The 27,199-nt window shown below is 39.5% G+C and overlaps 1 protein-coding gene across 1 annotated transcript in view; it reads left to right on the top strand.

The window, feature by feature from the left end:
• Positions 1-27,199, top strand: part of LOC122816218 (serine/threonine-protein kinase 35-like) — a 95,479-nt gene that overhangs the window by 42,629 nt on the left and 25,651 nt on the right. Inside the window, exon 3 of the mRNA XM_044088965.1 lies at positions 4,591-4,673. Coding sequence (XP_043944900.1) covers positions 4,591-4,673 — 83 coding nt within the window. The remainder of the gene's footprint in view (positions 1-4,590; positions 4,674-27,199) is intronic.

The following is a 27,199-nucleotide window of genomic DNA, read 5'->3' on the forward strand; positions in this document are numbered from 1 at the left end:
AAGCTGTCGGAGCCATGGACATAGACAGTGTCAGCAAGAAAATAGGTGCTGGGCTAGGTACTAAGGTACGGATGGTCCAAGCACTGCTCCGAGAGAGCATCGGCTCCACCTGAGCCAATGCAGCAAGGGTGGCCTGCGCCAACAGGGGAAAAACTGCTGTACTGACATCTCCGGGACCTGGATAGAGGCTGGAGGAGGATAAACAGGGAAATATGTAGTAAAAGATTCTGAGCCAAGAGGGATGGAAGGTCTAGCTGGAATGGGCAATCCCCTAGCTGCCAGAAGCTGGTTCACAACCCATACTAGGTCTAATTCCAAAAAACTCCTGGTGGATCTAATGGAGGCTGCTGAAGGAAAATCAGGTCTTTCTAGAAAGGGGCTAAACCTCTGCCCCAAAAAAGGGTCATAAGTTGGAGAGTATCTTGTCCTTGGCAGATATTCGACTTTAGGAGCCGATGGAGCCGAGGAAACTATCAGCACCATGGTTGGAGATGGTGCCAATGCAGGTACAGTCTTAGGAGCCAATATCAGATCCAAGGATGGCACCGAAGTCAGTGGTGCCGAGGTTGGAACCGAAATAAAGGTGAATATCATAGACGGCACCGAGGGAGAAGATACACAGCCTGGTGCCGAAGAGGTCTGCACCGAGGGTGCTGGCGAAGCATGGAGCCGACTCAGTTCCGTAACTGATGGAGATGCAGGAACCGAGTGACTCCATTTTTCCTTATGTTTTTTGGTCTTTGGAGGGTTTGAGACCTCCAACCCAGATAGAGCCTCCGAAAAAGGTGTCTTAATTAAACCTTTTAAAATGAGCTCATTTTTACGTTCTGCTAGTGTACAATTACTAAAACTAGCACAAATGTCACAGTCTGCTTTTATATGGTCCACGTCCAAACAGTAGACACAAAGAGCGTGTCCATCCGAGTTGGGCATCTTACGCCCACACTTGTCACACTGTTTAAACCCCAACTTAGCTTTGTCTGACATAGTAAGGCAACAAGGCTATCCTAATAAAAAAAGCAAAAGAAGGGAAAGAAAAAAGGGAGAGAATACCAACAATGGTATTTAAAAAAATACCACAAGTGGTAAGGAAGGGCCTACCAAAGGCAGGAGAGAGGGACAGTTCCAACAATGGTAGAAATTTAATTACCAAGGTAAGGGGTAGGGAATAGAAGTAGGTTATAGGCGACAGTGAGAAAAGGCTAAACTGACTAAAAAATAAGAACTTTTGAGGCGAAACTATCTTAAAAATCACAATTTTCAACTTAGCTTTGAGAGAGATGGCTAGCACGTCTGACAAGGAATGTGGCAAATGAGATCTGAAGTAACTAAGAGAGTGGCATTATGGGTAGGTCTTAACTGAGAGTTTTTGGCTGGCGCGAGCTTGGAAACGGCCGTATTGGTTCCGAGGACAGAACTGAAGTCCTATTTGTAATGAATGAACAAAGATCTACAACACAGATAGAATGTTATGGTATTTACATCATCAGATCAGTAAACCTGAGCCCTGTCATTTAAGTAACTTCAAAAAATATCTGGCGTAAGAAGGTAAGACAAGATAATCTCAGCTTGTGTGAAGATTCATTTTTGTACTGTAGGAAAGAGAAAGACCAACCCATAAAAATAAAAAAATGCATCTCAATGTCTGTCCAAATTAGGACGTTATATTAGAAAAAAACAGAAATTATTAGTGACTGCTAGAATGCGAGGAGGCATTGTTGTAACATAGAACATCTGGGTAAGAAATTTTTTTTCATTTTCTAGCCCCACTGATCCTTAAGAAAATGTACTGGTGAAAAATACAGCAGGGTATTTGTGTGTTGCATTTAAAAAGTATTTGCAGGTGTAGCTAGTGTTTGTGTGGATAGATTAATAGGTTGTTACTAGACTAACAACCACTAGGGGCTTTATAGGCCTAGACATGCACCCAATCCAGTTTGTCCCTGAGTATCCTGGGCATCTATTATATGGGGGGGTTGTTATTAAAGAGGTAGCTAAGGGATTTGGTAGAAGGATGTTAATTGGAGAACATATTGCTTACTGACAGCCTCTGTCCATCAGACATGGGAGCCAGATGAGAGGTGAATTTGAAATTTCCCATTGGTTAAGGTTTTGTTTGAATAGGGTCAGCGATGAACTCTGCTTCATATGTATGAGAAGCATATGCCATAACGCCAGGATCCTTTGAGTCACGTATCTGTTCCCCCAGCATGTTTTATTTAAATGAAGTTCAAATCCTTGGATTTAGTGCTTCTAGTATTGTTTGTTTTGTGGATGTGCAAAAGATCCAGCAAGGCTGAAGTACAGAGATAGGGCCTTTGGGCAGTCCATGGTGGATACATGCCCTGTATTTTCCGTGTGAGTAACCATCTGTGGGCGTTTCAATAAGGACTGAGTAGAGTGATACTGTAACTTCCTTTGACCTGGATGCCATACCCTTACCTATAATTTGGGTGACAGAGAGAGATGGTCGAAGGTCAGATTACTGTCTACATATGTTCCCAGATGCCTAACTACCAGGTTGTCTCTTAGAGATGCTTTATTGATGGAGTAATTAACCTGGGTGGACAATTTCCCAAAGGCACTAAAGAAAACCTTTGTAAAACTCTTGAAGGGCACAAACACAGCACCGGACCAGTAAAACAATAAATAATCAGGAAACTCAATAACTTTTTAGCGCTTCCATTCTATTTAATCATCAGAACAAAAGCACTAAAAAGTTATTGAGTTTTCTGATTATATATTGTTTTAATGGCCCAGTGCTGTGTGAGTGTGTGCCCATCAAGAGCTTTAAAAAGGTTTTCTTCATCTTGTTCTTCAATTTCCCAAAGGGAATTATAATGCCTTTCTTGGCATTGAGTTTTAAACCATGGCTTTGACACCAATCATTTGTCTGTTTTATACCTCTTTCAATATATTGCTGTCATTGAGGGAATCTATGATAGCACCCAAACTATAGTCATCTGTGAACTTGATGAGCCAGAGGCCTTTGATGTTAGCCTTGACTTCTGAGAAGTAGATGTCAAACAGGAGTGGGCCCAGCATGGTGCTCTGGATGCATATAGGCCAAAGATAGGTGAAATGGGTTTGATATCAGTTGTTGGTCATGAAAGACTGAGCTAGAAAGATGGAAGCAGTTCAGTTAAGGAATTGTGTAAAATGATGGAGGTAGCCAAGGCTTTTAGAGAAATCAGTGCAGGTATAGAGTTGTACAAGATGGTAGAGGTAGCCAGGGTTTTTACTGACTTCTGCTAAACAAATCATTTCAGGTGAAGAAGTGTTAAAAAAAACTGAAGGTAACCATGATGCTAGCTGACATGTTACTGAGTGCTTGTATGTTTATTTCTTAATTTTATTTCACTGTTAGTGGACCGAGACACAGCAGTCCATTTTAGCCACTATCTGGTTCCAGATGAAATAAATTTAATAAATTACACTGATTCCTGCGATCATGTAATAATAGTATAGAAGACATTCCCCGTTATTCATAGGGTCATGCATTCCACACATTTCTATTAACCTGCATTTTTCCCAGCAGTTAGATTGCACCAGTGAATTTGGACTTGGGAAAAGCTGTCTGGTATGGTAAGATCATGGAAAGAGAGGAAGGGGCACCAAAAAAAAGACAAACTGTAGCTGTTGTTAAATAGAGGAGGGGTGTTACTTTGTGAATCATGTTAAACTGAACTCTGTATAGCTCAAAAGTGCTCCACAGCTCCATCAGTTCTTAGCTGAGAATGCAGAAAGACCTAAGAGCCATAAACTAGCATACTGTCAATCACATTTTAAGATCTTTGGCAAAGTCCACATGACAAGTTATTTGTAGTTCTTTGCCATCCAGTGGTGTCATTAACCTAGCAAGTCAGTCATCTTTCTGTAGCTCATCAGTCCACATGCTAAGCAATGGTTCTTTCTTTGCGTATGTGTTGTACTGAATGTAGTGAGTGGGTTACCAAGTTAAAAACCAGGTGAGTTACAGATAGACTTCCTAAATTATGTGAAGTATAAAAAGGTTAATGTAAGAACCCTTGCATTTATTGCTCCTGGTTGAGCATACTCAACAGAACAAAAAGACAGACAATGATCAGCCTGGGACCATATTCTTTTATGGAAAGATGGTATTGTGTAGACATAACTGTGGGGCATGTATTTGTCCTTGTGGGCCAGCGTTCAGTGCAGACATGAGGAATTGCTACAGCACAGTGAGGATTATGGACATAGGGAATACAATTGTAAAATGAGTAGTGCATGATAATCAGTGGAGGTATTTAAAGGGCATGGGGTAAGTGGAGAATGGATAAAGAGACAGCAGCTTTATTGTGCTAGTGGTAACACTCAGGCAGGTGAGATAGTTATTTTTTTATATATGTGTGTGCACTATAGAACGACATCTCTGCACCTAGTAAATTCCTGCACACAAACCCAAGTTTTTTTTCTGCAGAAAGCTTGTGAGAGTCACAGCAGATTTGGAGGACTGTGCTTCATATCGTCAGCTATACACAGTATATAAACTATACTGACGTGTAGAAGTACACAGATTGTGCTATCCAGTTTCATGTACATAACTCACTCTTTAATTATATTTCACAGGTGACAGTGATACAAGTTATGAGGATGACAATAAAAAACACAGTCTGGGCTGCTTGTGTAAATGGCTACATATGCAGCAGGATGTAAGAAGGAATATAACAGTACACTTTTACATATATGAGATCATGGACTATATCAGAAAGTATCATAACCCTCAACTGTACAGATCTTCACAGAATGTCCAGATTTTTGTTTTACATTTTTGGCCTGTTCTTCATAAAATGTATAGTTTTCTGGAAAATCACTGAGGACTGAATTCACTAAATAATGACAGACATTTGAGTTTCAGACTTCATATCCTTCAGAAAAATGTATGGTAACACAAAACCTTTTATTCTAGAAATTTTCAAAGTTTATAAAAGCAATATTTAAAATGTGCCCCTATTTTTATAGCTTTATCCCCCCATTATTTTTGGCTTTGTCCAGATTTCTTGTGCTAAGAGGTTGTGAGGTAAGGAAAGGAACTTATTGTGGGGTAGGCTGTTGGGAGAATATAAGCGTGATTATTTATTTTGCTAGCTTAATATATCTATTTAGGCATGGGTTCTGTACATTGGAGACTTAGGAAAAAAGCTTCAGACAGACAACAGTGTAAGCAATGAGTGGTACCCCCGGATTTACTAAACGTCCGTGCAGGACTAGCTTAGCCTTGCATGGAGGCACCCGTTTAGAAGCAGGATGGCAGCATGCCATGCATATTAATAAGGCGCGCTGCCCGAGCTCCTAGGCTTACATGGAGAGTGTATGAGTGCAAGGGGCATGTCTGACAGCAGAGCCCTCAGAATAAACACGCCCCTGCAATGTAGAACAGCAGAAAGTGTAAGAAATGAACGAAGTCACTAGTAGGTGTCCACATATCCCCGCCAGCAGTTCCCCATGTGTACAACAGCAACAGCACATAAAAATCTAATGAAGAACCCCCCCCCCTTATTTTTAAATCCGAGTACAGCTAACAGTAGGTGCACGGGTGTGCCCATCTCTTAGCTACTGTTAAAGCAGCTTAAAAGGCTGAAGAGGATAACAAGGAAGATATATGCAAATGAAACAGCACAACAATAGTGTAGTGGGCAGAGCATTCACAGAATAAGCAGGCATTACCGGTTCGAGTCCCACTGCAGCACAGTCTATTTTACATGGCAGAGCATGTTATAACCAATATTTTTGTTGCAAAACCCACTAAATAACATATATTTATGAACTGGAGTACTGCAGGAAATGCACATGTGAAGTGTTAGGGTCGTAATGAATAAGGCACTAGTAAACAGGTTTAAGCACATATAAGCAGTAGTAAGCAAATGTAAGCAAAAGTAAGCATGTTTAAACGCGTTTGCATGGGGGTAAGCACTGCCTACACAGACTAAGCAATTTAGATGCTGAGTGTAAGAAACTGTAACTGTAAGTTAGGAGTGCTTAGCTCCGCGCAAACCTGCTTACAACTGTTTAAAGTTCCTTAATCACTCTGTATCCAATGGCCCGTGTTCTGCCCAGCAACAAAATAAACAGCCTCTGCAAGGCTTGAACCCAGGACCCTGCACACCATAGACAAAGTGATTCACTAAGCCATGACAAATATACATAAATCTGATGTTTTCGGAAACATATCATCCCGCCCAGTCATGCAACAGTTCAGAGAATGTATACCAACATCTAGATGTATGTATGTGTGTAAATATATTAATATCTATACAGATACAACATATCTATATATGTGTGTGTGTGTGTATATATATATATATATATATATATATATATATGTGTGTGTGTGTGTGTGTGTGCATATATTTAGAAATATATACATATATATAAACATATATGAACATATATACATGCCAATGCCTACATCGACACATATATATGTCTACACCTATATGTCTACATATACACAGCAAGGTACATATATGTACGCAGATATATATCTATGTAGGTATATACAGACATAGCCATATATATGTAAGCAGATATATCCATATAGGTATATGTGGCCATACATCTATAGCTAGCAGTGGTAGATTAACAAAAACAAATATGTCCACATGCACCATTAATGAGGTTGAGAGGCCCCAAACAATATATGTCTTGTACGAATAGGCATACCCCCCACAGCCAAACATATCCACCCTGCAATACACTACCAAGTGTAGCAGATCCCATAACCAGTACCTGACAAGACATGGGCACAAGATGTTAACAGTACTACATCCCATCTGTATGATGCCAAGCTGGTATTGGTAACATATCATGCAGTACAGTCTGGCTACCATAGGAAATGTAAAATGTGGAAGCTATCAACATCCCCAGGATACATATACACAGACATATGTATGCAGATACAGATATACATTTATATATATATATATTTACATACACACATATATATATATATATATATATATATATATATATATATATAGCTATACATGTGACTACACACACACATGCAGAGATATGTACAGTAAGATACATATGTAGATGGTGCACAAAATATGGAACAGCCACTATGCCTACATTTCACACCTGAGCAACTGGACACTGTATGGGCCACCCATACAAATGACAGTCATTGCCTGCAACATATACCCACAGAGACGTCATAGGAAAAAACACCACACACAGGTTTGCAGGAATGGAAAACCTTTATTTGTGTACTATTACAGTTCTATATACTATTGCTACTGTAATTGGGATTGTCTTCACAGACATGGTGTGTGTGGGAGGTCACATCTGCTTTCCACATGTGTGCCATTGGCTACTGGCAAGACATCCTAAGGACATCATAGTAAAGTACAGCTGCTAGCACATACAGACCCTGTCGACTGCAGCAGAGATATTGGCCAATATGTGTGGACATTCTGACTCACTTTGTACAGTCCAGAGGTATACACAGAACTCCTCAGTGCAGAACATGTGTACTATGCTTGACAATATGGATGTTAACTTCCATGTAGATGGGTATAACACATAATGACTGGTATACATATTCCACCATAGGTTATGCATTCACACACCCCTGTCTGGCCTGACACATAATAACCGCTGGTACAAGGGTGCCATGGCCACATACTACCCACTGGATATTGACATACATCTGTATAGCATCCCACTGCTCTCTCTGACATTTTATTTATTTTACATTTGTTAACCGGGAGTGTCTGACTGAGCCGAAAAGGCCCTTTTTCAGCAGAGGTCCGGAGAGAAAAGCTCCACAAAGAAAAATTACAGACACATTTAGTTATTTAGACATTTGCAGTATACACACAAATTACAAGAGACATGTTTTACAGTGGTATGCGGCACATAAACAGTTACAGTGGAGAGAACAAACAAAAAATATTAATTTTAAAAATAAAGGTAATTAATAGATTGTGGTGTACAGCTGAAATTTAGAACATAGGTAGAATACATACATAGTACACAGGTACAGTACATACATTGTAGATTAGCCAGTGTTTGTGAGTTAGATTGAAAACTATCAAGTGCTCTAGATTTAGTATGTATATGTTATCTGCTTTCACTAGCCTGGGGAGCAAGCAGACATACATGACTGTTAAAGGGGGCCCAGCAGCAGTACATCTGGCAAGTATCTGCACATGACATCTCACTGGGTAAGTACACTAAGCTGCTAGGCATGTAACAATGCACTGTGTAGGCTACAGGCAGACTGGCTCAACACAGGCCTATATCTCCTATGGGGAATGCACATGTACTTGCATATATAGCAGGCTGTACAGGCATGTCACAGCACAGGGTAAAATACACCTGTGTGAAAGTGCATAACCACAACCAATGTGAACACAGCCACATATGGCAAGCTAGCATAATATTACAGTATATGGACTGTTAAACACCATCCTCATATGTGCCACTCACACACTAATCCTACATATACTGGGCCGTTACACAGTTTGATCTGATGGCTGACTGTGGTATGGGACATGCGTGTATGGCCCTACAAACATGTAAGCCAATACGACAACATACAGTGGAGCAACATGTAACATCTGACAGGACAGGACCTAGGACGATGACAACTACCACAGTCTGTACACAGGCGAAGGCACATGTTAACAATACACACACACTGTCGACATTCACCATAAGTACACAGACCTCAGTACTGTACAAACAACCACAGTATGTCCAGGTTATGTCATCAAATATAACCCCTACCGTACATAACGTGTAGCAGTCTGATATCTCACTGGCTTATCAGATATGGATGACACTAATTATGGTGTACAGCACATATGCACCTCTTAATGCATGACATATGTACAAAAGTTGACTGAGTTGTGTCTGGAAGCACATAGACAGGGCCAATATTGACATGTTGCTGTGATAACATTATACATTTACTGTTGTAACAGGGTTTGTTGCAACATATGTCCTATAATGGATTTGAAGTCAGTAACTGCCATGACTTTCACCATCTACAGACTGCAATCCTCACACTACCTTCTGCAGTTCACAGATACATGTTCTGTGGGTAACACATGACACCAATGGCACCACACACTGCCCAGTCTGCAGATGACCTTACAGATGGGGAGTCCTCATAAACATACAACTGACATGGCAGGTATTAATAAATGTAGGACAGCCATATCGCACACACCCTGTTAAACCAACATTACTCTGAATGCAGTATAGCAGCACTTACAGTCTGTAGTCAGGTCAGGCACATCCCCCTCCTGTGTGTTGGCCTGTTTCCACAGTGTATGTTGTCAGAGGTAAATCTCCACTCCATCTGAGATGCTGCTTGCCAAACAACAGAATGAGTTCCTGCTCACAAACATGATGTTCCTAGATATTGGAGTGTGTTTCCATTCAATTGGCTATGGGAATGTTACCACAGCTGTTCCACATGCAATCAGCTAGGGGAGGGCTGCAATTCATGCAGAGGCCATCAGCTGATCATGAGCATTACCTAAAATACACATGCTGCTGCCTAAGAAAAGCAGGTAGGTCTTCACATCCACCATTGAGGGAGTGAGAGAGGTGACAGAGGCATCGACAAGTCATGGAGGAGTGGGAGAGTAAAACCTAAGCATGTTTGTGTCACACACCTACCAGTACAGGGTAACCCTGATGACTATGCAATGTTATCACAGTCCTATGCAGTTGTTGGATGCACCACATTGGTTACCTGTTGTGGAGTTCGCAGAACATATATGTGATGGTGGGTGACATCTGCAATGGGGATATGGTAGCTATACGGTAGGTGATGTACATGTGCCTGTCCGCATGAACAGGTGCCAGCATCAACACAGCCACACTCTCACAGGGACGCACACGCACTGACACACTTGATAGGGCCAGTGAAACAGTTCATCACTAGTGAGATTGGCACAACACATTACTGTGCAGGTACCACATGCACCACATGGGTCATACGGAGGTTATATGGGCAAAGGTTATGGGGAGGTGTCTGACATCAGACTGCATGCTTCAGTATGCCACTGAGGGTTGTAGTGAGTGTGGATGTGATCATATGCATCATACAACACACACACAAACACACAGGGTTCCAGTACTGACATGCATGGGTGCATTTCTGCACAGGTATGTGGTGGTCGACTGTGCCAGATGGCTATACAAGGCTAGGTGATGGCTATACTTTGGCATCAGGCCACATGACAATGGTCTGCATTGTGGCTCAGGCCTGTAGTTTCTGCATTTGCCCACACAGGTGGGTATTGTATCCACCATTCAGTCACCTGGGTGGCTATTGCGTGTGGCCAATGCTGTGCATCACTTCCCATGTATGAGTTCCCTATTCCATGACATGGATGGTGTCTGGGATGTGCACACCTCAAACATGCATGTACAGTGACATGTGGAACTGTACCTGGGGTGTTGGGCCCATGTTGTATACACAGATTATCATCAGATGTGCCAGTCTTGGCCAGCTGTGGCAGGAACTGGTAATGGATAGCAGGTTAACCCTGCACCTACATTGATAGCATGCTAACGGCATTCCCTGGCATCAGTGGCATCTGTCCATACAGGGCATGTTTTCAGGCATGGTATGTCCTTTGTGGGTCACGTGATGGTACCACAGGTGTTGCAGGTGTCCAGTGGGGAACATGGGGAAGGTGCACTGTCTGTATGTATGTGCCTATTGGACAAATGGACAGGGTGCCATGCCCTCTGTGGGCCACTGCAATCACTCCATAGTTACTATCAGTCACCAATATGCAGTGTACTACACACATATTGGCTGTTGCCTCGGCATGTGTGTGTGTGTGTATGTGACATGGGTTGAGAGTGTGCTCTGGGTAATACTGGGGTTGCTAACTGTGACTGCCTGGCCGTGAAGTCACATGTATGTGTATGAATTTGCACCCCAGCCTCTCAGCTATTTCACAGCTGTTATCCCTGTACAGTGGACATTGTGATATAGGGCCACCATAAAAGACATTTGCAAAACCAGCCCCACATTGGGCCCAGGTGTCACACACTCACACCCACCTCCACACAGGATACAAGTTACAAACACACACACACCTGTCATGTCTGGGAGTTCAATCCCTACCTAACTAGTTTATTACACTACAGCACTACGCAGTTATAGTATGCACCACAGAGATTTCTGGAGTACTCCTTCCCCAAAAGTGTATTTGACATTGGATGACATCAGCAGGACAACCAAAGTAGGCCATTGGACATGTACCGAGTGTGATTAGCCTAAAATGCATTGCTCCCCACAGAGATTGAAACACACAAAACATCCACAACAACCGACATGTGTGGGTATAGAACCCCTAATAGAGGTCAAAATCACACTACAGTATGGAGCTATTATAGGATGCACCACAGGGATTAATGGAGACCTCCTTCCCCAATGGTGTATTTCACATTGGATGACATCAGCAGGACTGCCAAAGTAGGCCACTGGAAATGTACTGACTAGCCTAAAATGCATTGCTCCCTACACAGACATTGAAACACACACAAAACATCCACAAATGACATGCATGGGTATAGAACCCGTAACAGAGGTCTATATCACACTACAGCAGTACACATTTATAGGACGTGCCATGGAGATTACTGGGATACAACCTTTCCAGGGATGTATTTCTAGGTGGATGACATCAGCAGCCTTACCAAAGTAGAGCATTTCAATTGTAGGGAGTGTAACCACCCTAAAAAGCATTGCTCTCTACATAGACAGAGTCAGACAGATACACACACACTTGCCAAGGCTGGGGTTAGAACTCCTACCTAACTAGTTTATCACACTACAGCAGTACGCAGTTATGGGACGCACCATGGAGATTACTGGGATACAACTCTCCCAAAGGTGTATTTCACAGTAGATGACCTCAGCAGGCTTGTCATAGTGGGGCTATGGGGAGGGCAGTGTGTGTGCATGAGCCATAACCCATTCATCTAGGGGCTGACACACCACATGCGGCCACAACATGGGTCATATTCCACAGGTATGTGTATACAGCTGCTAGATGACTTCTTCCTTGAACAGTCATGTTGCACAGCTGGCACATGCACCACATACTCTGTAATGCTGACAGATACTGGTGGCTAGTATCTGCAGTGTGTGACATCAGACCCTCATGTGGTTGTGGCCCTTTGGCTGTGTGCTGGGTGAGAGAACCCTGGATGGCTCCTTGTCACAGTCACCCTCTTCCACACATCTATGTATGACTACCTTTGGCTTATTACAGTGTGTTGTCCTTACATATATGCCTGTATTCCTATCCACTGTGTGTGCAAAGCATGTGTGGTGCATACTGAGGAGTGTCTGCAATAACATCTGCAGATGCCAGATATGTCTAGTCCACTGGTGTTTGCAGACATGGCCTTCATGTGTTTAAGTGTGTGGGCATGCCCAGTATGGCCGTCTGTACTGAATGTGTGGATCAAGTCCAGGTAGTTTGTACTGCAGTGCTGACCTTTGTTTTGTACACCTACAGGTAAGCATGCTGTCTCTGCAAGGTATTCGTTGATCATTTGGCATGGACTGTTACTACGTTTCTGCATAGGATGGGGGGGCACACCTGACTATTTCTACACAGGATTGTGGGGGGGGTCACACCTGACAGTTACTATATTTCTACATGGGATGGGGGCACACCTGACTATTTCTACACAGGATTGGGGGGGGCACACCTGGCTGTTACTATATTTCTACATAGGATGGGGTGGCACACCTGACTATTTCTACATTTCTACACAGGATTGGGGGCGGGGCGCACCTGACTGTGACTACATTTCTACGTCGGATGGGGGGGCACATCTGACACTTGTACACATTTGCTAGGACTGTACTGGTATGTTGGGTACTCCATTTCTGTCTGTAGTCTTACCCTATCGTGCTGGCTAGATACCAGTGTACTACAGATCTTAGCTTTTAATTACTTACATATTAGTTTCTGACTTCCTACCCTTCAGAAGTGACATCCTACTGCCTGACCTGCTGTAGTCGGTTTGTGTAGGCCTGGGGGTGGAGGTTACCCATAGGCCTCATTCAGAGGCCATAGCACAGACTTTGTTTGTGTTTGTCTACACCTGTTCTGCTGGCTTTAACTGTTGTTGGGTATGTGACCCCCCCCCCGACTGGCATGTGTGAGTCACTTACCTTGTGGGTGTTCCAGTATTGAGGGTGGTGCTGCATGGCTGCCTATGTCAGATGCACATAATACACTCCCTACACATGGTTAGGCACAGGTAGTGTAATGTTTGACAACCCTTTTACTGTATGTGAGAGTCAGAGAGAGGTGTTATTCCCTGGGTCCCTCCTGTGTCAGTGTATGTGCTATGCTTTGCCTCTTTGCCAAGGCCAGGGCATACTGGGCATGCCTCCTTCTGCCTACTGGGGGTAGGCTCAGGTTGTTCCTCCTCAGAGTCACTCTGTGCCTGTGCAGGCCTTGGCAATGGTGGGGGGCTGTGTGGCCCTGCCCCATGCTGTTCCTGCTGCAGCTGTTTCTGCAGGATCATATTGTGTAGCATGGCACATACAAGGACAATTTGGGTACATGTAGCTGGTGGGTACTGCAAGGCTCCACCAGATGTGTCCAGGCACCGTAACCATGACTTGAGCATCCCAAACACATGCTCTACTATAATTCTGGTCTGTGCATGTGCCTCATTATGGAGTTCTTTTTCGGATGTGTGTGCATTTCTGATGGGTGTCATCAGCCACGGCTCCAATGCGTATCCAGCATCCCCCACTAGCTGACCGTGAGAGATGTCCCCATTGGCAAATCACTGGTACAGCTGCATCAGATGCCAGATGTGGGAATCGTGATAGCTTCCAGGGCAGCCAGCACACACATTCATTATTATGCCCTGGGCATTGTCCATGACCTGGCAGTTGATGGAGGGGAAGCCCTTGCGGTTGATGTAGACCCTACCCCGCTCACCAGGTGGTGCTTTGATGCGTATGAGTGTGCAGTCTATAGCACCCACTACCTCAGGGTATTCTGCTATTTGTTGGAACAGTTGCATATTGCTGGCAAATGCCTCATGGGTTTGGGGAAATATACATGCTCACCGACATGTGCTGACATGGCATCCAAGAATTGGTGGAGTACCCTGGATGCTGATGCCTGTGAAATCCCCATCATATCTCCATTTGGCCTTTGGAAGGTACCTGTAGTTAGTATTCTTAGGCCTACACATACCTTGGTATCCACTGGGATGGGTTCCCCTCTGTTAGTTCTGTGTGTCAGACGTGGCAGGCACAGCTCAACAATTTACTGTAGGAGGTCCCTGTCCACCCTATAGCTCTCCACTATCTCCAGCTCATGTAGCCCCTGGTAGGTTACCCTGGGTCTATACACTCTTCTCCGTCTCTTCACTGTGGTTTGGTCGAAAGCATTCACATCCTCACCACCCTCAGCCTCTTCCACAAGTTGTATGATAACTATTGCAGCCCCTATCATTTTGCTGTTGTGAGTGTTAAAAGTTCCCTGCTTGTTTACACTAGTGGTGTAGAGTGTGGGAAAAACCAGAGGGGAAGGTGTTTGCTTAGTTTATAGTAGTGTTCTGGGCTGGGTTGGTCTGCTGCCTGTGTAATTGGCTGATTCTGATACATTTCACTTGCCAGCTATGCTTGTTCACCTTGATTACCTTCCTACTGCTGTTTTCCCTTCCCATTGCCTTCCTGTTTAAGCCCGGGGGCGCGCCGTGTTAACAGAATGCTCAAATGTGCACACTGCTGCTATTTCTTGGTTTAACTTCTTTTTTCTTCCTGTAAAACCCAGTGCGCGGCGCGCACACCCACTTAGATTTTGTAAAGAGTGCTAGGCAGGTTTCCACTGCCATTCAAAACACACTCGAGGAGTGCTACGAAGCAGGGGACAACACAGAGATATCAGAGCCAGGAACGGACAGCACAACAGATGAAGAGAAGACGTACTTAAACACAGGTCTGGTAATAAACATTTCGTCATTGACTTTAAACAAGGAACAGACTGATTTATTAAATAGGGGCTTGTCTTTTATTCCAGCCAAATGGGCAGACTCAGCAGAAATGCTGAAAGACCTTAGACTCCTTGGCAGGAGCCTTTCTTTAAGAAATATTTATTCTAAGAATGATGGACAGGACAATGCTAGTATTTCACTATATAGAAAACCGAGTACTTTCGACCCAATAATTCACCCAGGAATACAAACTTTTATCGATGTATATGAGACTGGTTTCAGAGATTTATATATACAAGGAACAAAAAATAGTTTTTGCAATTTGTCTGTCTATGAAAATAGAGCTTTACAAGAATTGAAAAGTATGCGCTCCATCGAAGTTAAACAGGCTGATAAAGGTGGAGGGATAGTTATACTCGACAAAGAGCTGTATTTAAAACAGATGAGATGTTTATTATAGGATACACATACCTATCAATGTATTACAAAAATAGTTGTGAATGGGGTTATGGAAAAGGTATCCTTTCTGATCTTTGATTTATTAATGACTAATTTAATAGATGAGCAACTTTTTAAGTTTTTTAGCACTGATCATCCAGTTATACCTAGAACTTATGGCCTACCCAAGATACACAAAAATACTGAAGCACCACCCATGAGGCCTATTGTATCAGGAGCGAGATGGTGCACAGAACCACTCTCTATATTTGTTGAAGACAACCTACACTGTCATTTAGATGGATGCTACATTATTCTTTGAGATACCAAAATGTTTCTAGAAAGACTACATGATAGAATTATGACCATAGAAGATGACTATAGTTTTGTTACTATGGACATAGAGTCACTATGTACATGCATACCTAATGACTGGGGGATTGAGAAAGTAAGGGAATTCCTCACCCTAAATAGATGCTATATAAATGAGAAAATTCAACTTATCTGCAGCCTTCTAGAGATTATACTAGAAAATAAAACTCATTCTCGAAAACGAAGATGTTATCTTCAAAAGGTTGGCGTAGCTATGGGCACTGCTTGTGCAAATAACTACGCCAACCTAGCTCTAGTGACCTGGGAACAGCAGTCATTACTTTCTGAGACGTATCCTTTTTTAAACAACATTTTATGGTACGTCCGTTTCACGGATGATGTTTTTATGTTGTGGAAGGGAAATGTGAGTGAACTCACTGATTTTGTGAGTTATTTACACACCACGACCCAGTTTTTTTTAAAGTTCACTTATCAGCATTCTAATATTGAGATTGATTTCTTGGATGTAAAAGTCAGGAAATCTGATTTGAATGAATAAGTAGCAGCATCTACAGGAAATCTACTCAAAGGAATGCTATATTACATAAAACAAGCATGCACCCCAGGCATATACCGAGGAACATACTTAAAGGACAGGTCTATAGGGTTTTACGGCTACACAATAGGGATGATGAAGCAGAAGCAGCTTTAGCCAATATGAGGTGCGAATTTTTAGAGAGAGGCTATTCTGAGCAGGAGATTGACTCTACCAGAGATGAACCTTGGAAACAAAGAGGAAAAAGATGTAAACCCTACTTAAAAATTACATGCAGAATGACAATGGTGATAATCCTGCCCCTGGTGACAATAGGTTCAGAGTTATGTTTCAATATTCAAGTGATGTAAATGAATACACTAAAATTATTCAGAGAAATTGGCATATTCTACAGGAAGTACCAGGGCTTCTAGAAAAAATTTTGAATACTCCGCTATTCTCTTTTAGAAATAATAAGTCCTTAAAACAACATCTATGTAATAGAACAGATATAAATAGAGCTACTCAGTCAGTGCGTAATGGTACTTTTCCATGTAGGCGATGCTCTGCATGCCAATATTTATATAGCAATAGGACATTTACACACCCTACATGTAAATTTACAATTACAAGTAATAATTATGTTGACTGCAGAACTGCAAATATTGTTTATCTTTCTTTTTGTCAGAAATGCTATGTGTACTATGTGGGTAAGACCAATAGAATGTTCAAGGACATGATCCTTGAACATGTTCGAGACATAAATAATGGAAAGGAAACCAATGCTTTAGCTAACCATATTAAGCAGAATGATTCTACACCTTCAGGTTTTTTTGCTATTCACCTTATTTTTTATTTTATTTTATTAAATATTTGGTGTGTCAGTTTGGTGCAGTTTTTTCTTTTGTTTGGCTTTCTACTGTTATCTGCACCTGCCTTGCTTTATGCCGTTTGGTTTGTGAGTATTGCGCCAAGCTATTCCTACTCTTACACTGTTGGGACCTGACTCACATGCCGGGGAAAACTGGGATTCACTATCCTTCCCCTCATTTGCATAGGATTGCCTGGTAATGCATCGTTACATGTCTTACACTGAGCCACCCCCCCCCCCTTAGCAACCACTACTCACTGGCCAGTTTGTCTTCTGCCTGCCATTGACTTGCATAGCAGAATAGTGATTTTAGTTAGACTGGTTATTTTAGGTTTATTTTATTATTTTCCCCACGATCCTGTTTGTGCACCACTGCCCTATGCTTAAACAGCCGAGATTGGCTAAAAAAAAAAAAGTTGATTTTTGTATTTATTTTTTTTGTTTGCAATGCCAATGGCCTTATACTTGGCCATTGACATGCTTACTACATGATATGCAGCCTTTATTTGGGGCTGTCACAGCTCCGTTTTGGATTTTGCAGAAATGTACTCAGTTACTAACAGAGTACATTTCTGCAGATAGCACTAGTCTTGCACAGACTGTTGCAAGGTTCCTGGATTGCAAAATCACCTCATTTACATGGATTTCACCTGCAAATGGGATGATGTGCATACCAGGGCTTAGTCTGTGCAAGATTAGTGCAGGAGTGCTCGTGCACGCCCCTGCAGGCTGTTCCTGGATCTCACGGCAGACATATTGCCTGCTTGAGCTCCTGCACCGATCTTGCACTCCGTGCAAGCTTTTGAGAATCTGGGGGGTGGTAAACTACACAGTTCTAGCAGAAGCATTCTCCTGACCCTCTCCCTACAATGGAGTAAGATGCAAGAAAAGGACTTTTCATCCCTTATTTTGTGTGATGCGGTTAAGAAGGTATGAAGTTCTTTTTTTTATTCAAAGAAAATTTTCTTTAAATTTTTCCATATCTTATTGAAGATATGGAAAAAATTTTAATAAAAATTTCTTTGAGTAAAAAACAGAAGATATGGAATTTCTTTGAGTAAAAAAAGAAGATATGGAAAAAAAAATAATAAAAATTTATTTTTGTAAAAAAAAAGAACTTCATTCCAAAGGGGCAGGAAGGAAGTTCATATTCAGAAAACCCAGCCATCTACAAAATATCTCCAGATGGAATGACGTTCTTAAGGTTTCAGGGCAGCATTTCAGTTGTACACCATTTTTACAGCATGTTCTTCTTTGCTTAGATTTGAGACTTTGATAATCAAAGGAAAGTATACGGTCTGTCTCACTTGATATCAGAAGTCATAACCTATTTGAAGAATTAATATAGCTTGCTGAATTAAAACCCTGAGTATCATAACTCTCTTCTTGTGTCTTCACAGAAGCCCAGGATTGTTTTGAGATTTCTTGAAAGACCCATCAAAGCCAGGCGACTATTGCAAGGGCTGCTCAGGAGATGCTATCAGAAAACAGGAACCAATGTGAACAGCAGTGTACATCACAAATTAAGAAAGAGCAAATTTGAAGAATAGGCTGCTAAACAATCTTAAAAAAAAATAAAGTAAGCACTTTTGCCCTAATTTCATCAGACGTCATCAAACCAATATAGCAAATCTTATAAATGGAATCATAGCAAAACCTGCTGGAATCACTATAGAAATAACTACAATTAATTTAAAATGTTAATACTTTTCAATAAATAATAAAACATAATTAATTTAATCTCTTTGCTTTTAAAATACATTTAGTGTTGATAGCTTCATTGAGTTCAGGGGATTAGCTACCTCTAGTAATAGCTTCTAATATAATTTCTGTTCTTCAAAATACAGATCAAAATCATATCTCTAACAGCTGCGCTCTCCATGATATAACAGAAAAAATTCTTAATGCCATTAAAAGCCTTAATGTTTAAACAAAACATTATGCTTAGATCTTCTGTTAAGCATACTGTGATTGTAATCTTCTAAAATAACTTACGAGTTTACGTATGTATAAAGTATTACACATGGGGTATGATGTACATAAACAGCCTCCCCTCCCCCATGAATTACAGTTAGAATGCTCCACCTATCAATATTAAATGGGGGATCAAATTAATTTTCAGCTCATTTTATTATTTTTTGTTAAATTTGTTAAACTGGTTTGATGAAGTCATGTTGGGATTAGGAAGAAAGTGGTAACCTTTATTCATCTTTTTTACTATTAAATAATGTTTCTCCAGCCTATGCTTTTTGTGTGATTATGTGTGTTTTTTTCTTTCTACTGAGAATCTTCAACTTCAGATTAATGTAACAGCAATATCCCATTTTTAAGACTTAAAAATCCCATCAAGTTGTGTAATATTATGTAGTCTTTAACCTGTACATGTCACTTTTGACCCATTAATTCACATGTTATAAACAGTAATAAAAAACTAGCTCATGCATTTCAGTGGACCACTGAACTTGTATCTCTCAGTTGTCTGGCATTTGCTGGAACACACTGAATGTCATCTCAAAATAATAGGGTGCCACAAAATTATGAGTAGCCCCTTTAATTCACAGTTTGTTTATACTCCCATTGCTGCCATCATCATCAGCTTGTGCCTGGAGCCCCAATGTCAGTCATGATGACATCATGAGACCAGCAACTACGACTGATTGTATAAGATTGTGAAATGGGTGAGGGGAGTTAGAAAGTGCTTGGTAAGTAAAATTATTACCATTACTCAATACTCATTCTAAGGCAAGTGTGCGTGTGTGTGTGTGTGTGTGTGTGTGTGTGTGTGTGTGTGTGTGTGTGTTTTTAGAAATTACTTTTCGTCTTTATTGTTTGTTTGTAGCACCCATTACATTTACTTTGTTGTGCTAAATGCTAACAATACAAATAGCACAAAATTATATCTTCTAAGTATCTTCCTTAAATTGTATCCCTTTGGGACCCTGGATCATGAAACACATACTGTTCTATTTATAGCCATATATTAGCATGGGGATATTTACATTTTATACAGACATGACACACATAACTTCAGCCTAAATGGTATGCTCTTGCACTCACTATGCTTTGCAGTTAGAGTGAACTGAGTGTATAAATTAGCCATTTTATTTATGTCAGGTTAAAGCCATGCTTGGCTAATATTTCTCTTAAAGTATTGCTGGTATTTAAAAGCAGATACCGCCATCCTTCTGGACTGCACACAAACAAAAGTGCATTTAATTCTAAGTTTATCTAAAGAACCTGTACTCCGTTACTAAATGCACTAATATGAATGCTTATGTTATATAACTCAAGCAATGCTTACTTGCTGACTTGCTCTTTGTTGCTGTGCACCTGCTGTATATTGCACAAAGCATACCTGCAGGCACGTGCACTTGAGTGGTACTACTACAGTCAAGCTAAGTAGGCTGCGAGTGTGCCTAATTGTGGCACTTGTTGGTAAGTTTTACATGAGTTTCAATTCCACACTGAATACCGATATTTCTGAACTTTCACATAGCATAATTTGGGTGTCTGTAGCTGAAGACATCCATCTTTAAAAGCAAGAGGTAGCAGAAGAGATGTCAAGTCTAGCTGAGGTTATTTTAATTGATGTAGCGACTTATCTAGGATACTGACTGGCATCATTTTGTCATTCTTATTTTTTATACTTGCTTTTCTGTTGTGTAAAGTATCCCAGAATCCTCCTGGAAGTGGGGGAGGTTATATTATCCAGTATGCACATTTTCAACTAGATGTACCTGTTTTTTAACAGCCATTGTCCAAATTCACAATGTCTGCAGGTCAAGAGGTATGTCTGAATCATATTTGTTTTATCACTCTTACAAGCAGTGCTTTGACAGTCATCACTTCCATAATATTAGTTAAAAAAAGAAAATTTAAAATAAGATAATAAAATCAATAGTGCGAAAAGAGCAACTCTCATGAAAGTTGAGACCCAAAAAATAAATCACTTCCATAAAATTGCTAGCCATTCACTGTCCAAAACATTGCTCAAAGGCAACTTAAATGTACAAAGGAAAAAATTTGCACTCATCTCCTCCTCCTTTTCACACTCCGCAATCTCTTGACATTAAAGCACTTCCATAAGAATCCCAGCTGTCAGTCCTTTACTGTTGCCACACTCCACAATATGCAGTTTAATTCCCAATGAACAACATATTCAACTCACCACTTCAGATGTTAAGATGACATTTTTATCATAACGTCTTTTCATTCCATATGACTGGTAATGTGCAGACCAGGAATTGATAAGTAATACTTTATATTAACAAACTTCCAGAAAACTAAGGCTGCTAAGTAACTGGTTACAGTCACTAATTAATTGTGCAGCATAAAATTCCATTATCCTAGCAGCAAGAGACCAGCTTATCAGGCTGCCAACTTCCAGATCCTCATTTGGCAGCCAGCATGCCTTTCTGGTATGGTCTCGACTACAGTGGTTATCAAACATCTTTTCCTGTCATGTTACTTGCATAAGATGTGCAATTACCCTATCTTTTCATGTATTTTATCTTTATATCTTATTTTATTTTATCTTTGTTACATGGCTCTACAGAATACTTTTCACATCATAAGCATGATTAAACTAAATAATTCCAGCAAAACAGTGACTAAATTCACCATTAATTTTAAATACCTAAGCCTCTCAATTAAAAAAAATAAATAAATAAAATTCACTGCACATTTCCTATTATGTGATCTTTGGTATAATAATTTGCAGCAGTTTCATAGTATACTAATGTTATTTGCAGCAACTACATATACTAAACTTAAAAAATTTGTTGAATATATGCTGTGATTCTGTCACACATAACCTGGTAGACCCTCACAGCTGGATAAGAATCTAGCATTTGAAACATTTATTATACAAAAACAGTTTTCACATATTTTATATGAATAACAATGGTTTAGGATTATTCTTAAATAATCGGTCATAAGGTAAACACACAATTGCAATAATGTCATACCCATTCTGAACAGCAGCTGTATACAGAAACTTTAAACCCTAAAACAGTAAACCATTTTGCAAATGGCTCTCTTTTAACCATGGATTGCTTTTGGTTAATTTTGATGTTTGTATGCAAAAGCGTATATTTCTAAAAATGTTAAAAAAGTTTCATGAAATTTTGAGGTAATATTGCTGGCATAATTATCTACAGGAAAAGAAAACTTGGATTGGGCTCCTACTCTCAAAAGCAAAAAAGAATATGCATCTTTAATATTAATTAAATAAATCTAAAACTTTAATATCCATTTTTATGCCAAAAACATAAAAAGAATAAAAAGATCAGTTTTACTAATGCACTCTAATTTTAGACCTGAAAACAATAACATATACATAATGTTTTCATATCTTTTGCTCATTTTACTCAGAAGAGAACTGACGGCTATATGTTTTCAATTGACTGATTAGTTAATATCACAGTGTGTTTATTTCCAAAGGCCACTCAGACCTGAATTTCATCCTAGCTTAAAATGGCAATATCTCTTCAGTGCTTCGGCAAATTCTTATGCATTTTTCAGGAGAATAGCAATATATAGTCTAACTATGCACTCTAGGAAGTACTGCTGATATGTTTACCTCCTTTCTTGATAAGGGTCGCACTACTAACTCCTGGCCTTCTCCCTGTCCTCTCCCATGATGGGCACACATATCCCCTGTCAGTGCCATCAAGTGCCTGAGCCACTGATTAAACTCAGGTCATAAAGACCATCGTTAGGGCATTAACCCTGTATTCTAATGGTGTTGGCTGAAGTAGACAATATATATATATATATATATATATATATATATATATATGGGTCTACTTCTTTTCACCTAACTTTCATTTGCCTGACACTCATTTGCCTGAGACCAAATGACTGAAATTTCATTTGCCTGACACTTCATTTGCCTGACAAGTATTATTAGCAAGAAAATGGAATATTCCTCCTTCCCCACTGCAGTGCGACCCTGGAGTTAGAATATATAGTTAACGGGGGTGTGGGGGGCACAGCCCCCCACAACGGGGGGTGTGGCGGGCAAAGCCCCCCACTTACTTTTCTGTTATTAAGCAATATTACATCAAAAGTTAATAATATCATATGAAATGAAGTGGGGGGCTTCACCCCCCACACCCCCTTGTGGGGGGCTGTGCCCCCCACACCACCCCTAACTATATATTCTAACTCCAGGGTCGCACTGCAGTGGGGAAGGGGGCATATTCCATTTTCTTGCTAATAATACTTGTCAGTCAAATGAAGTGTCAGGCAAATGAAATTTCAGTCAAATGGGGTCAGGAAAATGAGTGTCAGGCAAATGAAAGTTAGGTCAAAAGAAGTAGACCCTTATATATATATATATATATATATATATATATATATATATATATATATATATATATATGTATATATATATATATATATTTATATATATGTATATATATGTAGCTTACTTTTTTGCTTTGCTGGAAGGAAAAAAGTTAAACTAGCTACATGGCTGATCCAGAAGTAACAGTACTAATGCACTGACAGTTGTGTATGACTTCTCAGAATAAAAGTAAATTGGATTAATTAGCTTCTTGGCAGCACATAGCTGCAAATCTTCACATCACTTGGTTTCCCAGTTATATTCTTAGCAGTGGCATATTCTTTGTGGATTATTGCGAATGTGCTCACAGATTTGTTCAATTTTTCATCACAGTCTCCTCACAAGAATGCACAGATTATATGATTAAGATATATTCTGTGTTTATCAGCCTGACAAAATGCACAGTGTACATTAGTTGGAGATCAAACTGATAAAACAGAGCACCCAAATGTGTAATATAAGACTACTGGTGATATCTAGCAATAAAAGACCATATCTCTGAAATCATATAAAATATAACAAAAAAATCAGAGTAACGTTACAACCACCAGCTACAAAATGCACTCAGCTGGTGATTTTAGGTTTAAATACACATATATAATTTTATCTTCATAATCTACTTTACTGCATAATGGTCTACCAGGGGGTGTCATAAGTCCCATACAAAATATGTGTTCAAGCAAAACAAATAGGGTTTTTATTTCTCATATAAGGATAGTTCAATATAGAGTAGTCTAGGTTATTACTGTACTTAACATAATGAGCATAAGGGTTCAATACAACTCCCAATATTGAAATGAACTACAATGCAAAATATCAGGATTTAGCAATGAGCACCTCTTAAACAATGGATAAGTTGCAGATATATAAAAGGTTATTATCTCAATCCTCCTTTAAAATTTCTGTATGAAACTTTCAGGTAGTAACTACAGAATATTATGTGACAAAAAGCACACAAGACTGCTATTCTAACCCTAGGGATTTCAGTATAGCACTACATTCAATTTGACCACATCAATTTTTTGCTGCAATCTATTGCATGTTATCTACAACATATAGCAAATTAAAAATACTTTTCTGGTAGAAAATACATAATTTTTACTTCTAACATAATGACAACTCAGTAAAGAAGTATTTTAGGCCATTACTGACCTCATCATACTGAGTAGAAATTCAACACAATACACACAATGGAAAGTTTGTATAATGCACAATATAAAACTGTGGCAATGAACATATATGAACCAATGAATATGCTCCAGTAGTGCAAAGCTATGATGAATTTGACAAAACCACATTAACATGTCAAATATGGCATCTTGAAAATTAAAAAAAATCTGAGAAAATATACAAGATTTAGACCTCTAATGGAATGTCAACTCAAAAAGGAAGTATTTTATTGTATTTGGCATGATGTACACAAGACAATAAAAAATATACAAAATGTTTATATCTAATGACACGCAACTACAGTAAAAATAGTTATTCTAGATCATTCTAGTAGTAATTATACTAAACAGAAAATCAGCACAACTCTCACAACTGAAACCAAGTATAATGAAAAATGTCATGCAATAGATGTAAGGTCTATATGCAAAAGGTCATATTTCAGACACCCTTTCAGATTTCTTGATGGAACTTTAAGGCAGCAACTATGTTATATTCAGCTACAAAAGTTACATAAAATTGCTTTTCTATCCTTAGGAGTTTCAGTGCAAAATGATGCTGAATTTATCCATGCCATTTTAGTTTCTCCATTCTGTGCCATTCTACCTACTACATGTGGCAAATAAAATATTTTTTTTCTGAAAAAAAAAAAACATTCAGGACTTTTACTTTGAAAGAAAGTTCAGCACAGCACCCATTACAAAAAAGGAATATAACAGAAAGTAACAGACTATAGCAATGAACACCTCTGATACAAAGGATATGCAGCCTAGATATAGAAAGGACATATATCAGACCCCCTTTCAGATTTCTGTATTAAACTGTCAAGGAGTAATTACATCATATGCAGCTACAACAATTACCTATTCTACCTTTAGGTGGTTTTATATATCACTAAGCTGAATATGACCATACCTATCTAGTTTTACCAGTCTGTGACAGGTTATCTATGGCATATGAAAAAGAAATTCTGGAAACAAATATATAGGATTTTCACTTCTTATCTAATAACAATTCAGTAAATAAGTATTGTAGCCAATTACTGCACTCAATATACACAGCAGAAATTAAGAATGGCACCAACAATAGAAATGGAGTATAATGCTAAATATCAGAACGTGACACTGAACACCTCTGAACCAACAGATATGCTGCCTCATTATAAAAGGCTGGACATCAAACCTTGTTTCAGATTTTAATGTGAAACATTCAGGCAAAAACTTAAGTGCGTTTAGCTACAAGCAGCACTTAAGTTTGATAGTCTATCTTTAGAGGTTTCAATGCAACAAGACATTGAATTTGACTATACCTCTTTAGTTGCACCAATCTATGGTATGTTAGCTATGGCATGTGGCAAATAAAAATATTTTTTTCTGGGAAAATATATTTGAATTTTACTTGTATAGTAATGCAAATTTCATTCAAAAGGTATTGTAGACCATTATTGTACTCAGCAAGCTAAGCTGTTCAACACAACCCCCTCAATGGAAACTGAGTACAGTGCAAATTATCAGACTGCAGCTGTGAACTCCTCTGAAACACTCAACAGATAGTTGGCCTATATATACAATACCATATTTTCAGTTTCTATTTCAGAGTTAACAGGAAACACTCTGGTAGCAATCAGAACATACTGAGCTAAAAAACTCACATAAGATTGTTATTCAACACTTATGGGTTTCAGTGCAGCACTATACTGAATCTGATTACACAATTTTAGTTGCTCCAATCTATGACATGTCATCTATGGCATGTGTCAAATTTTATTTTTTCGGTAAGATACATAGGAGTTTTGTTTCCAAGGTAATGACAACTTGATAAAGGTGCATTCTAAACCAGCACGGTGCTTAGAATTCTGAGTAGAAGCTGAATACAACACCCATAATTAAAACAGTGTAATGCAAAATATCAGACTCTGGCAATGAACATCTCTGAAACAATGGATTTGTTCCCTCTATGTAAAAGACCATGTTGGTGTCCTTTTAGATTTTATTATGAAACTTTCAGAAAGTTGCTACTAAACATTCTACTAGAAAAACACCATAAGACTGTTAGATTCTAACGTTAGGGTCTATGCTGACATTAACTACACCATTCTTATTTGCTCCAATCTATGGCATGTTATCTCCAGGATGTGGCAAATGAAAAAAAATCTAGCAAAATGCACATGACTTTTACTTTTGCTGCAAGCTGCAATGATAACTCAGAAAAGAAGTATTCAATCTCAATTTATTTATTTTATTTATTTTTATTTTTTATTTTACATTTGTTGACCGGGCTAGTCTAGCTGGATATATGTCCATTTTCAGTAGAGGCCCGGGGAGAAAAGCTCCACATAAAAGATGACAATGAGACATATTAATCATAAAAATTAAAAGTACAATAAGAATATAAATTTAGTAATAAGATCAACATATAGGTAAGCCACACAAAAATACTAGGTCAGTTGAAAAGCATCACAATTAAAAGGCTAGAGGCTACGCAAATAAGCTTCAACAATTAGTAGGAGAGAAATAAAATAATGTAAGAAGAGACTAGAAAGGATTGCAAG

This window comes from Protopterus annectens, chromosome 12.part0 (genome assembly GCF_019279795.1).
Source record: "Protopterus annectens isolate FY-2018-M chromosome 12.part0, PAN1.0, whole genome shotgun sequence".
NCBI lineage: Eukaryota > Metazoa > Chordata > Ceratodontiformes > Protopteridae > Protopterus > Protopterus annectens.